This window comes from Scyliorhinus canicula, chromosome 6 (genome assembly GCF_902713615.1).
Source record: "Scyliorhinus canicula chromosome 6, sScyCan1.1, whole genome shotgun sequence".
NCBI classification, from domain to species: domain Eukaryota; kingdom Metazoa; phylum Chordata; class Chondrichthyes; order Carcharhiniformes; family Scyliorhinidae; genus Scyliorhinus; species Scyliorhinus canicula.
In genome coordinates this window covers 104,817,038-104,831,861 of record NC_052151.1, presented here as the reverse complement: position 1 = coordinate 104,831,861, position 14,824 = coordinate 104,817,038, and the positions used below count along the sequence as shown (strand labels likewise).

The 14,824-nt window shown below is 46.6% G+C and overlaps 1 protein-coding gene across 5 annotated transcripts in view; it reads right to left on the bottom strand.

The window, feature by feature from the left end:
• Positions 1–14,824, bottom strand: part of lama2 (laminin, alpha 2) — a 607,521-nt gene that overhangs the window by 215,945 nt on the left and 376,752 nt on the right. For 4 of the 5 annotated variants that reach the window (XM_038799796.1, XM_038799798.1, XM_038799797.1 and 1 more), the window contains exon 21: positions 2,777–2,954. In XM_038799796.1, the coding sequence (XP_038655724.1) occupies positions 2,777–2,954 (178 nt within the window). Of the gene's footprint in view, positions 1–2,776; positions 2,955–13,842; positions 14,128–14,824 lie in introns of all 5 variants that reach the window. The other variant, XM_038799795.1, reaches the window with a different exon arrangement.

Sequence of the window (14,824 nt, the reverse complement as noted above, 5' to 3'; positions counted from 1 at the left end):
GACAAGGAGGACCACCATACAATGTTGGAAGAAGACCAACGACCACCACCAAGCTGTAAGGAAAAGTTACCACTTCGCCCCGGCATCATTTCCGCCTGCCACTCCTAGAATTCCGAACTGCTCCCCCTACACCCGCCCCTTTCCCCACCACCCCACAAATCACTACTGACACCTCACACCCTCCCCACATCCGATCTTTATCGTTAAGCCTTAGAAGCCCCTGGAACCAGTGCAACCCCTTCATGGCCAGGTCCGGTGTCCACACATGCTGTCTGCTATAGAACTCCCTGACCCATCAAGCATGCAGCTTACAGTGCCCTCTCTTTGACCCCACAGGTGAAGATAACCCATAACAAGCAGTAAAGGGCCAAGTCTCGCGCGCGCACGCGCGCGCGGGGGGGGGGGGGGGGGGGGGAGTAACAGAAACCCAAGCCCTCATCCCCTATGAATTTGACCCTGGAAATCGCAGGCTTGTCCGAGGAGAGAGCAGTCACAGACAGTGAGGTGGCCTGCACCACAGAGGTGAGGAGGATCTGCCCCCTCACATAGGCAACCCTTCTCAAGTGAGTTGGTCATGTCAGACAAAATGATTCTTCCCTCTGGCGGGCGGAGCAGAACCACTCAGGTGGAGATCCTGCAAGACAATGGACATGTGGTCAATGCTGGCCCATCTCCCCCACCTCTGCTATCACCCCTTCCACTCCCCTTGTCCTCACTTTTCTTCCCATCAGCCTCTGCATTCAAAGGATCATCCTCCGCCAGTTCTACCAACTGCAACATGATGCCACCACAAAACACATCTTCCCCTCACTCCGCCTGTCAGCATCCTGCAGAGCCCCATTCCCTCCGAGATACCCCAAACCACTCCTCCATCACCCCCAACACCTTGGCCTTCCCATGGCACCTTCCCATGCAATTGCAGTAGGTGCAACACCTGCCCCGTTATCTCCTTCGTGCTCACCATCTAAGGGCCCAAACACTCTTTTCAGGTGAGGCAGCGCATCACCTGCACCTCCGTAAATCTTGTCTATTGCATTCTCTGCTCCCAATGCAGTCTACTCTACATTGGAGAGACTAAACACAGACTGGGTGAACGCTTTAAAGGACACTTTTGGTCCTTTCGCAAGCAGGACCCACACCTTCCTGTCACTTGCCACTTCAACACACCATCCTGCTCTCAGGTCTACAAGTCCATCCTTGGCCTTCTGCAATGTTCCAGTGAGGCCTAACGCAAACTGCAGGAACAGCACCTCATCTTCTGATTAGGCACATTACATCCTTCGGATTTAATATTGGGTTGAACAACTTAAGACTGTGAACTCTCCCCTCCACCTTCACCCCATTTTTATTTCGATCAATTTATTTTCATTTCATCCATTGATTCATTTTTCCACACCCTTTTTCATATACATACCCTGTTCACTGTTCTGTGTTGACTTTGCACATTCTCCCCATGTCTCTGTGAGTCTCACCCCACAACCTAAAGATATGCAGGATAGGTAGATTGGCCACGCTAAATTACCCCTTAATGTTCCATTTTTTCATCCCACTTTCCACCTTTGTTTTGCCTTTACCACCGTCACCCTTCCCCCCAACCCAACTCCCCTCAGGTTGTTCTGTTCAGGTTGTCCTTTGACACACTGGGTGGCATGGGAGCACAGTGGTTAGCACTGCTGCCTCACAGCTTCAGGGCCCCGGGTTTAATTCTAGCCTCGAGTGACTGTGGAGTTTGCTTCTCCGGGTACTCTGGCTTCCTCCCACAGTCCAAAGATGTTCAGGTTAGGTGGATTGATCATGCTAAATTGCCCTTAGTGTCCAAAAGGTTAGGTTGGGTTCCTGGGTTACGGGGTTAGGATGGAGGCATGAGCTTATGTCGGGTGCTCTTTCCAAGAGCTGGTGCAGACCTTATGGGCCGATAGCCTCCTTCTGCACTGGGTACTGTAAACTATTTTTAAAAATGAAAGCAGAATGTCATTTAATTGTCTGGAATATCTGTGATGCTTCTTCAGATTTCTTACCACAGGCGCGATTCTCCAAAATGGAGACTAAGTGTTCGCGCCTTCGTGAACACCTTCGCGTTTCACAGCGATGCGAAATGGGCGCGGGGACTACCGATTCTGGCCCCTACAGGGGGCCAGCACAGCGCTGAAGCGGTTCATGCCGCTCCAGCCTCCCTTCCCGGCGCCAAATGGCGCTGCGCCAACCCGCGCATGGCGCGGGGGTTCTGGGGCCTGAAGAGGAACAAAGTAAGACTAGGGGGGGGGGGGGGGAAGGGGGGCAGGGGGGGAGAGGTCGGCCCGCTGATCGGTGAGCCCCGATCGCGGGCCAGACCCCATTGGAGGCCCCTCCCGGTGAAGGAGTGCTTTTCCCCACCCACAGGCCGCTCCCCGACCCTTCGCGCAGAGTTCCCGCCGGCAGCCACCAGGGGTGAATGGCGCCGGCGGGACTCTACCGTTTCTGCGCGGCCGGAGAACCGGCAACCTGGCCGTGGACAACGGCCTGCGACCGGCGCCGTGGCAAACACGCCGGCGGAAATGGCGCCGATTCTCCGCAACTCGGAGAATAGCGCACCGGCATCAGGGCGGCGTGACGCGGTTGCGGCGATTCTCCGGCCCGGCGCGGGGCTGGGAGAATCGCGCTCCACATCTTTGACATAATAGTGCTTAGTTTCAATAACTAATTACCAGCAGCTGCAAAGTGCGTAACATTCAAATCTACTACAATGTTAATGAATTTATGTATCTCTGAAAAGAATAAATTAAATGAATTCACGTACTATCACAGCCGCCTTCTTGGAAGTTGTAGAAGCCGAGAGCACATCTATCACATTTCTGCCCCGCCACTCCAGGCTGACATTTGCATTGGCCTTTGGTATCACAATCAAATGACTTTGATCCAAAGGAATTGCAATTGCAAGGAACGCAGCCCCTTGAAGAATGCAGATAAGTTCCACTCTATAAAATACGAGGAAATAGTTGTCAAAAATCAACATTAATAGAGCCACAATATAGAACAATAGGTTACTGCAGGGAAAAGCCGCATTAACCAATGAAAGAAATCACAATTAAGTCGCAAATGTCTGGATTCAAAATGCAATGAAACTAATTTTTTTTAGAATCATGTATTTGCTTATACCAAGGGAGAAATCGAAACTTATAATGCTGGATTTTACGGTTGATATTAGCAGATAAAGAATTAATATGTTTGACAATTTTTTGCCCACTGCTTTAACTAAACTGTCCTATTTACTTATAATCCTGCAATGATATACTCAAAACTAGTTCAATTTTTAAGTCAATATGATTGAGTTTCACTTTTGGTAAGTGAAATAAATAATTTAAACTATGTTTAAAAGCATAGGTAAGCTCATCTCCCATGTCACTGCTCATGGTGAATCAAAGAAAACAATATTTAATAAGTATATGAGTATTACATAATGCACAGAGCAGTATATTCTGCTCCGGAGATCATGGCTACACGGTGTGACCCCATCAATTATTGGTAACTAAACATTGAATTAGATCAAAGTTTCACTGTTGTTCAGGTAATTTATTAAAGAGTGATTGGTAAGGTAAATCAGAGGTTATAAACATGCTGGTTCCTGCGCACTGTTTTTTCAATTGCTCAGGGACTTTTCCTGTACTTCCTAAACGACTGCTTTATTTGCTTTACAATATTAAAATTTGACGTAGGATTCTGTTGCAGAAAGAAATGAAAGAAAGACTTGCACTAATATAAAGCTTTTCACCACCACTGAATGTCTCAAAGCACCTTACAGTCAAAGAAGTACTTTTCAAAGTGTTGTCAATGTAGTAATCTGGAAATGTGGGAAATAATTTGCGCTCAGCGAATCTCCAGAAAAAGCCATGTTAGAATGGCGAGATAATTACCAGCAATTTAATTTCATTTCATAATAGGCGGAATTCTCCCAATCCCCTGCCGGCATGTTCGATGGCGGGCATGGGGAAGAACATGGCAGGAACTCCAGAAATCAGTTTCACATCCGCCTGAATTTACAGCAGGATCTTCCACTGGAGGCTTTAGAGAGGGTGCAGAAGAGATTTACCAAGATGGTGCCTGGTATGGAGGGCATTAGCTATGAGGAGCGGTTGAATAAACTCGGTTTGTTCTCACTGGAACAACGGAGGTTGAGGGGCGACCTGATAGAGGTCTACAAAATTATGAGGGGCATAGACAGAGTGGATAGTCAGAGGTTTTTCCCCAGGGTAGAGGGGTCAATTACTAGGGGGCATAGGTTTAAGGTGCGAGAGGCAAGGTTTAGAGGAAATGTACGAGGCAAGTTTTTTTACACAGAGGGTAGTGGGTGCCTAGAACTCGCTGCCAGAGGAGGTGGTGGAAGCAGGGACGATAGTGACATTTAAGGGGCATCTTGACAAATACATGAATAGGATGGGAATAGAGGGATCCGGACCCAGGAAGTGTAGAAGAATTTAGTTTAGACGGGCAGCATGGTCGGCACGGGTTTGGAGGGCCAAAGGGCCTGTTCCTATGCTGTACTTTTCTTTGTTCTTGTTCTTGGTGCCTGCCAAGGCAGATCAGAAAGCCTGTTGGAGGTCAACATGAACCTCATTCACATCCTGAAAGGCCCCCCCCCACCACCTATCACCAAATTCTCCACACTGCTGGTGGGAAAATACATGCAACACGCTCAAAACAACGTGATGTGCGGATGTCAGGACTCACCTGAGCAATGCCTGAGGCTGGCTCCAGCGTCCAGGATGGAGGCTGCTCACAACCTCGGAACACCACAGCAGTGGATAGGGGAAGCATATGTAGATCAACCTTCCAGAGTTATTGGAGGGGATCCAACTTCCAGCTCTGGACTGTTTCTGGAGATCCATCTTCATTCTCATTAGGCCCACCTTCGGTCTCCTGGAGATCCGTCTTTATTTTCAGGAGGTCTACCTTCTTTCTTCAATAGTAGGTCAGTGATGGTGAGGCACGTTTTCAACGTGGCACCTGGACATGATTGTAGACATCACAGCATCCAGGCCTGCCCCGTCACTGAATATGACTAAAACACCCGGATGCATAATTAATGACATCGGGAAAGGAAGATTTTCCACCGGCCACCCCCGCCACGGCACTTTGTCTCAAAATAGGAGAATTCTGCCCCAATATGTCTTTTGTGTTTGTTGAGTGAAGTAGAAATATTGGTCGGGACACCAGAGATAGCTCCGCAGCTCTTCTTTTAAATTATGTCGTGGGAATTTTTACATTTATCCGGACAGGCAGATGGGGCCTCAGTTTAAGACCACATCCAAAGATGGCACCTGTAACGATACAATGCTGTCTGACGCTGGAAGGCTATCCTTAATGTTTGTGCATGAGCCCTAACGCAGGTCATGAGCATAGAACCTTGAAGTTTAGAGGCAAAATGTGCAACCAACTAAGTCACAGCTGACAAGAATACATTCACACAAAGAACTATTTTTTTAAATCATAGGACTAACAATTCAGCCATGGTATTCCTTAAGGCAAGTTGTGTGAAGTGCTTTTGTCCTGAGAATAGAAGTGTTGCATAACCGTTCAATTATCCTGCTATTATGGTGAAGCTTTGTCTGTTTATGGCTGTAAGCCCTAACTACTATTAAGAAATCACTGGGCAAGATTGTTCAAAGTTAAAACTGCTGTTCACCACATCCGTCACAGCTTGGCTACATTTATCTTTTGTTTAGTGTGGTAGATAAGGTGACTTCAATATTCTTTGTTCTTGGAAAGTTTTTGGGTGCATTCTAAATGACTGCCTTTGTGACATGAAAATTTGAATTACGTATTAGGGTTGACGCATTAGCCATAGCATTTATGTGCACGCGTTGCAAGCATATACTATCCCACAGCATAGTGCGCAGGTGCGGAATTTAATGCAGCCCTTAAGAGTGCACAGGGGTGGGGGGAGTCATTGAGAGAGGAAACCAGAGAGGGAAGTGCCATCACCTTCCAGTCTCTCTGCAACTCAAATCGGGGATGGAGAAGGTCAAGGACGGCCTTCCTGCCGTGAGGCCAAATATATATCGGCAGTTTCCACTGGAAACGTAATACAAGTTCGGCGAGCGGCCGGAAAATCCACGCTGGCGCCGAAATCGGGGGTGGTGCCGCTTTGGGATACTCTGCCCTCTCCAAAACGGCGTACTCCAGGAGTATGCCGCACGCTGTATGGACGGCTTCAGGATGTTGCCTGAGGCCCTCCCCCCGATGGGCCGAGTTCCCGACGGCATGGGTCTCTCTTGCCATTTTTTGTCGGGAACTCGGCGTGGCGGCTGCGGACTGAATCCAGCTCCGCCACAGTGGGGGGATGGCCGATCCGCAGGCAGGGGTTGCTTTGGCAGGGGCTGGGGGCACTGGTGGGGGTGGTCTGGGAGTGGCAAGCCTGACCACAAGGGGGCACTATGTGGCAAGCCGGGTCCACACGCGGCTGGCGCCATGTTGCACGGCGCGGTCGCTGCAGGCCGCCAGTGTGCCCATGCTCGGCCACGGACTCGGCAATTCTCCAGCCATATTGGCAGCTAGAGCCTGGTGCTGTACATTGCGTGCCTGCTAACACCCACCAGACGGGGGATCGGTGGCCGTTTTGCGCCACTGATCATAGGCCGGCGTCAGCACTTAGTCTCAGAATCGAAGAATGCAGCCCTACGTTCTGCAGATATGCACAGGTAGAAAAACAGTTTTATTCATACATAATACAGAGAATGTTGAAAATACACAACAAATCATTCACAATCTGAATAAGTCACGTCCAGCTATGCATTTCCAGTATGTTCTACTTTTATTTCCATTTTACAGCTTTAAAAAAAAATTTTCAAAACAGCTTTGAAAACAGCTTTTTACAAAGTGGCAGCTTGTGAGAGCGATTAGTAAACTGAATTTTAAAAATAATCTTCTGCCTTTGTACTCTGGCAGCGAACCTGGGAGATGGGAGTGAAATCAGACTTTGGGGTGCAACTTTATATAAATTTCTAACCATTAAAAAATGATTGTAAAATCATACAAAAATTATTTGCAACAATAACTACTTGGAGAAAACTGCCAAAATACAACAGCAGCACAAAGGCTGAGCAATGACAAATGAAAAGATGTGTGATTAAAACAAGTGAGGGTATTATGTGTTAGTGTCTGAGCACTGAGAGTCAGTTTAACAATAATGTACTTGCGATGCTGCTGTGACAATGGTGAGCATAATTTGTTGTAGTTTCAATAATGTTAAGTGTCTTCTTCTCAGATAGTCCCTTGGAATGGAGACTGACTTTCTTCCACTCTTGTTCAATGGATTCTGAGATGGCTGATCAGTAAAATGCGCGATCTGCAGACTGCCACATGGGGTGCAGGTGGTGCTTGGATGGTTGAGTAGGCGAGTTGATGGGAAATTTGTGCACTCTCTTCAACATCTCAATTTCCAATCTACGTGTTCCATCAGACGTCTCACAAGATATTTGGTGCTTTTTCAAATGAATCTTCCCATTTTCGTCAGTCACAAGCCAGGGGCTCCCATGAATCAGTGGGGATGTTTGATCTCTTCAGGTAATCTATGAGGACATCTCTGAAGCACCCTTCTTCTCAAGGACAATTAGGGATGGGCAAAAGACTATGCTCCAGCCAGCAGCGCCCACATCCAATTAAAAATAAATTTTAAAATTAGAATTCATTCTTCAGCTCATATTTTCGGCAGAAGTATGGCTCCAACCCCAGTCGAAAAGTGAAGGGGGCAAACATGGCTCCACTAAGTCAGGCCGCCCTGCAGCGATTTAACATCCATCAGGCCATTAATAGACTTAGGGTTGAAGTCTCACTGCTGTAAGCAATTGGCCAGTCAGGTTATCAACAGTTCTCTAACCTCAGCCGCACAGCTGCTGGGGCTGTCGACAGTCTCCAATGACAATAGTCGATGGAGCTGGATGAAAAGGTAAATTAGTCTCTCCTGCTGGGCCAGTCTGGAAGGCTCTACTGCCAGATGTCGGATCAGGCTTGGGAGGGTATTGGAGCGGGTGCAACAGCTGTTGCAGGCGAGCATTGTGGGGGGCGGCCTTTAATTGGGCTCAGGGTGCCAAAACAGTAGTGAACCCCCTCCCTCACAGCCCACAAAATGGTCTCCTAGTCTGCTATATGACATTGATACCCCTACATGAAGTAAAATACCAGTGGTGGGCAGAGGGATTTAAATAGTTATAAATTGACCATTTAAAGGCCCTAATTGTCCCAAGACCATACAAGCTACCCGATACCTCTTCCATTGCAGGTGAGATATCAGCAGAGGCACGTGGGTGATCTCCACAATGGTGTCACCATGACATCTGATTTTTAGACCCACCCCCCTGCCCTGCCAGCCCACTCCCAAGGCCATAAAATCTCACCCTTTGAATTCTCTTACATTATCATTCAGCGAATTGAGTAATCACTGTTCAAGCTGAATATTGGGTTTACATTTTAGACACAATATTTAATGCTCAGATTAAATAGATTTAGGGTAAAGGGTAATTAAGTTTACAAATTAATGGAATGAATTTACTTGTAATGTCATAATTCTGGAAATGTATGTGACTCATTTGAGACGATACAAATTTGGGCTGGGATTCTCCGACCCCCCCCCCCCCCCCCCGCGCCACGCCGCTGGGTCGGAGAATTCCTGGGGGGAGGCGCGAATCCCGCCCCGCCGCTGGTTGCCCTAATCTCCTGCACCATTTTTCAGGCGGCAGCGGGATTCCTGCCACGCCGGTCGGGGGCCATTGACAGCCCCCCCCACCAGCGATTCTCCGGGCCCCGATGGGCCAAGCAGTCGTCCAGTTTTGGCCAGTCCCACCGGCATGAATTACTCACCTCACGCAGAGCGGGACCTGGCAGGTGAGTGTGCGGGGGCGGGGGGTTCCAACCCCGGGGGCCCCCACAATGCCCTGGCCCACGATCGGGGCCCACCGATCTGCAGACGGGCTTGTTCCGTGGGGGTATTCTTTGCTCCACGCCGGGCCCCTGTAGGGGTCCGCCATATTACCCGGGGGCCGGCGCAGCATGCGCGGAAATGCGCCGGCCCTTTGGCGCCGGCTGGAGCAGGAGGGACGACTCCGGTGGCAACCCAGCCCCCGAGAAAGTTGAGAATTCCGCACCTTGGGGAGCCGTTGACGCCGGAGTCGTTCGCGCCAGTTTTCCCGCCGACGTGGGGACATAGCCCCATTTTCAGAGAATCCCGCCGATGATGTTGCATTTATGCAATTTAGGAAATAAGTGAAGCATGTTTTGAAACATGCATAGTATTAACAATCTTCACATCATACTTGAAATATGCCTGATAGTAATGGCAAACATTCTAGATTTAACTGAAAGGATTAATAAATAAAATGAAGTAATTTGATTGGCATTTCATTATAATAATTTTAACTCTGTATTAGGAGTTCTCCATACTAACTCAATTCACACCATGCAGAATTAATAGTTTTCAAACTTGCAATCAGCAAAAATATTCATTTTTTTCAGTTGCTTCTCCAAATAAAAAAGCATGCACCAATGATCTAAAATTTATTCATTTCAATGCTTGTGCCTCTTTTTATAGAGTCATACAAAACATGGATTGGGTAGATTATTTGTAGCTCGTAAAATCACTTTTACTGAGGAAATAATATCTTAAGTGGCTCTTTTATCATTAAAAGCAGTAATTTCTGGATCAGATCCAACACATACAATTCCAGATTGTGCACAATGCAAAACAAAGGATGAGCTCTGAACAACGTACTTAATAATTCATAAAATTCTTTTATCACCAGATTTTATTCTGTGACAGATACCTTCACGTCAGCAGAGTTTTGACTGTGAAGCACATTTATAATCTATTGCCACGCTAGTTATTCACTCTGGTGATGCTAAATAAGAATACTTGCAAATGTAGATTTTGGCAGATGAAGCACTTCCAAATTCATGAATTATCCCATAATAATTGTCAAGAAAAGTAGCCTAATGCCAATTCTAGTTAGTTCTATAATTCTTGGCTGGAGTGCTCTTTCAGAGGGTCGTTGCAGGCTCGATGGGCTGAATGTCCTCCTTCTGCACTGTAGGGATTCTATGATTTTCAGTTAAGGCATACAATAAGTGAGCTGAACACAGGCGCCATCCGCCACTTGTCACCATTCAGGCAAGAGTTGGCATTTTTCTGAGTCAGCACCTTGCTCGTTATTGGCGGGCAGGAAATCAGCCAGGTCTCAGATTGGCTGTCAGGTCAGGGCATGTAAGAACAGGAGACAAATCCAGGGAAGATTAAGGCTTGTGCTGCTCTTTCTGCCTAGGAAAAAAAAAACATTCCTCAGCTATTTTCTGAAGGCGCTCTAGCGCTCTCTTTCAGGACCGTACCCAAGATTGAGGCGACCGGAATGCAACCATAAACCTTGTGGCAAGAGATATAACGCTATTTTACAGGTCAATTATACCTGGAGGAAGCTACAAATGTCAGTCGTTTTGTGGAAGAAGGTTGTCTCAGATCAGGAATGGTCAAATCACTGCTCAATATTACTCTGTCACATCAGCTATGTTTTGACTGGACGTTACAACGAGCTCACTATTTACTGGTTGCTTTGACACTAAAAATTTGGGCTTTCCCCTTACAGGGAGAAGAATTATTTTCCTTTAAACTCTTTTGAACTGAAGTGCTTATGTCCCTCCTCAGAATAATCTCTTTTATTAATGACGGTATTTATTCTGTGATTTGACACTGAAAACTATTTTTCTTACTTGAGCTCTCATTATCTGATGTTTGGTAATGGTACTATCAAAAATCATTTTCGAGTTATAGTCCGAGAGTGCAGAAGAGGCCTTTGGTCCATTGATTCTGCACTGAACAAGTAATTAAATCTACACTAATCCCACTTTCCAGCTTTTATCCCAAAGCCTTGAATGTTATGACATTTTAAGTGCTCATCCGGCTACTTTTTAAATGTTGTGTGTTTCCCGCCTCTACTACATTCCCAGGCAGCACATTCCAGACTTCCACAATCCTCTGAGTGAAAAAAACCTTTCCTCAAATTCCCTCAAAACTTCCTGCCCCTTACCTTAACATCATGCCACTTCATTATTGACCCTTCAACTCAGGAAACAGCTGCTTCCTACCCACCCTGTCGATACCCCTCATAATCTTTTACACTTTAATCAGGTCCCCCTCAGCTTTCGCTACTCTGAAGAAAACAACCTGAGCCAATTCAGCCTCTCTTCATAACTCAAATGCTCCATCCCAGCAACATCCTGGTGAATCTCTTCTCCAGTGCAATCACATCCTTCCTATTGTGAGGCACCCAGAACTGCACATAGTACTCCAGCTGTGGCCTAACCAAAGTTTTGTACAGCTCCAACATAACATCCCTGCTTTTATAATCTGTGCCACGACTGATAAAGGCAAATGTTCTGCATGCCTTCTTAACTAACCTATCCTGCCGTCTTGAACAATCTGTGGACAAGCATCCCAAGTTCCTCTGAGCTTCGTAGTGTCCTGCCATTCATTGTGTACCTTGTCTTGTTACTCCTTCCAAAGTGTATCACCTCACACTTTTCAGGGTTAAATTCCATCTGCCACTTATGTGCCCATCTAACCAATCGTCTATATCTTCCTGCAACCTAAGACCTTCTTTCTCATTATTAGCCACCCTACTAATCCTTACATCATCCGCAAACTTACTAATCATCCCCCCCCCAACATTCTCATCTGTATTGTTTATATGTATCACCAACATTAAGGGACCTAGCACTGATCCTTGTGGTATTCCATTGAACAGCAGCCTCCAGTCACACAAATAGCCTTGTACCAACATCCTCTGTCTCCTATCACTAAGCCAGTTTTGGATCCAACTTGCTAAGCTACCCTGGATTCCATGTGCTTTTATCTTTATCATTCTCCCATGTTGGACCTTATCAAAGGGTTTGGTGAAATCCATATAAACTACATCAACTGCATTACCCTCACTACACACCCGATCACCTCCTCAGAAAATTCAATCAAATTTGTTAGACGTGGGGCAAAAGAGGTGGTGTCAATTTATTAATTAAGGAGTCAGTTACTGCAGTAAGGAAGAATGATACCTTGGAAGGATCTTCAAATCAGTCTTTGTGGGTAGAGCGGCTGTGAACAAAAAGCCGAGCCCTGCCCGCGCCATTCTAACCTGCTCTGAGCCAGCATGACCTCGGTGTTGAAGGGTCGGGTGGCAGCCTGTGGGGGTGGAAGGGGGTCCGATGTGGCCTGGCCCACGATCGGGGTCTACCGATTGGTGGGCCGGCCTCTCTAGCTAGGGGCCTCCTTTCCTATGCGCCGGCCCCTGTAGCCCTGCGCAATGTTGCGTTGGGGCCTGCGCATTGAAGGAGGCCACAGCGCACGTTAGCACTGGCGCCACTGCGCATGCGCGGATTCCGCAGTGCACAGTTCGCGCCGGGATCGGCAGCTGGAGCGGCGCGAACCGCTCCAGCGTAGTGCTGGCCCCCTGTAGGGGCCAGAATTAGTCCTGACAGCGGCCCATTCACGCCGTCGTAAAACGCGACGGCGTTTATGACGGCGTGGATACTCTGCCGTGGGATTAGAGAATCCCGCCCGTGACCTCTATATATTTGCTCCATTTTTGCCTGCTGACTATTTGGGGCCTATAATACACTCCCAGCAATGTGATTGCCTATTTTTATTCATACGCTCTACCCACAAAGACTGATTTGAAGACCCTTCCAAGGTATCATTCCTCCTTACTGCAGTAACTGACTCCTTAATTAATAAATTGACACCACCTCCTCTTTTGCACTTTCCCTATCTTACCTGAAAATTCTACACTCTGGAATGATAGTAATTTTAGGACCATTTGTTAGAGCTTTCATTTATTTAGACCCTTGATCTAAAATATAGCCATCAATAAGCAGGAAATTACTGAAAAATGGGAATTGGGCAATTTGCATGAATCATTTCATATTGCACTGCTGCTTTATATTTAGTGATATAAAAGAACTGAAATGCAAATATATTTCGAAGCTAAAACATTGAAAATTTTCATCACAATGTCTGCTTTGTGTGATCTGTTGTGTTCACCAGAACATGAAGCGAAATGGTTTTACTCTTTCAGTCAGAGCCAACATCAGGTTGAGTACAAGCTGTTACAGAATAAACCTCAACCTTCTGTGCCCAATTATAGAGCAGTACCCAACCCCAAAAAGCAATGCCTTGCAGCACCAGGTAAGCATTTTGCCTTGAAATAGTAGCCCACCTTGCACCATAAGTGTTACAAATTTATGCCAAATCTTGGGCAGTGTTCTGATTAGTGTCTTGCTTAACAAAAATGATCTTAAGCCTGCCCAAGTTTGTTTATGTTGTAATCTGTAAAAACAGAACCGCAGAATCCCTAAAGCGCAGAAGGAAGTCATCTGACCCACTGAAAGAGTACCCAGCTAGGCCCACTCCCCCCGCCCTATCCCCATAACTCTGCCTAGACCACATACCTTCGGACACTATGGGACAATTTTAACATGGCCAATCCACCTGGCTTGTAGATCTTTGGACTGTGGGAAGTCCGGAGCACCTGGAGGAAACCCACGCAAACACTGGGAGAATGTGTAAACTCCACACAAACAATCGCCCAAGGCGGGAATTGAACCGAGGTCCCCTGGCACTAAGGTAGCAGTGCTAACCACTGTGCCACATCAGATTAATTTGGATTTATATCCAGCTCTGAAATCATTAACATTGTATTGCTCTATAAATTTGTGCAACAGCAGAAGTTAAAAAAATGTGATACATGTTTCTCAAAAGGGGAATGCAATCATTTCTCTTAATCCACACAATTATGAAGGAAGACACAGCACGCAGGCACAATGCACTTTTACCCCTCTGGCAGAGGTTGTGGCAGGTTTGTATGCACCACGTGGACAACCACCAATGCCTGATGCCCACCACCGGCGACGTTGGCTTTGGACAGGTTTTGCCATCTCTGAACCCGCATCATACTGCTGCTGTTCATAGAGCTGCCTGCTGAGAGCACACTGTTTCCCCAAGAAGCCTGGCTTACAGATACAGTGCCCTGTTTTGTCACACCGGAGTGACATGGAACCGATGGGACTGCACAGACATGGCACGCAGTCCTTCCTTTCATGATCCCACCAGCAGTTAGGCTTTACAGCCCACAGGATATAAAAGAAAACACAAAAATAACAGCACGAACATAAGAGCAAATAGATATGAATACATTTTCAATCCTGACCCAAGCTACAGTGCTATGATAAGCTCTCATTATTAGAGAATAAAGTTGAACAGCATTTCAAACAGACTTAAAATTATTCAAGATGCAGGTATTGAAGGAAATCCTCGGTCCTGATGTTTTCCATTGATTTCTCCCTCATTTGTTTTAGTCACACAGACTAAAGAAAGAACTTACATTTCTGACCTCAGGACATCCCAAAAAACTTCACAGCCAATTAAATGTAGTCACTGTTATGATATAGCGAATGTACCACAACCCATCCTTGATAAAAGTGTGTGAACCGCTTTTGGGAATGTTGCTCTGAAATGGATACTAAAGGCTGTGAGAGTAGCATGGGTTTGCACACTGTCTGACATACTTTCTTCCTTAAAAATAAGGGGTTACTCATTTGAGGAGATGAAGAGAATTTTTTTCTCTCAGATGGTCGTGAGTCTTTGGAACACTCTTCCTCAAAAGGCAGTAGATGCAAAGACTTTGCATATTTTGAAGGCAGAGCGAGATAAACCCTTGATTATCAAGGGGTGGAAGGTTATCAGTAGGCAGGGTTGAGATTACAAGCAGATCATTGAATACATGATCTCATTGAATGGCGCAGCAGGTTCGAGGAG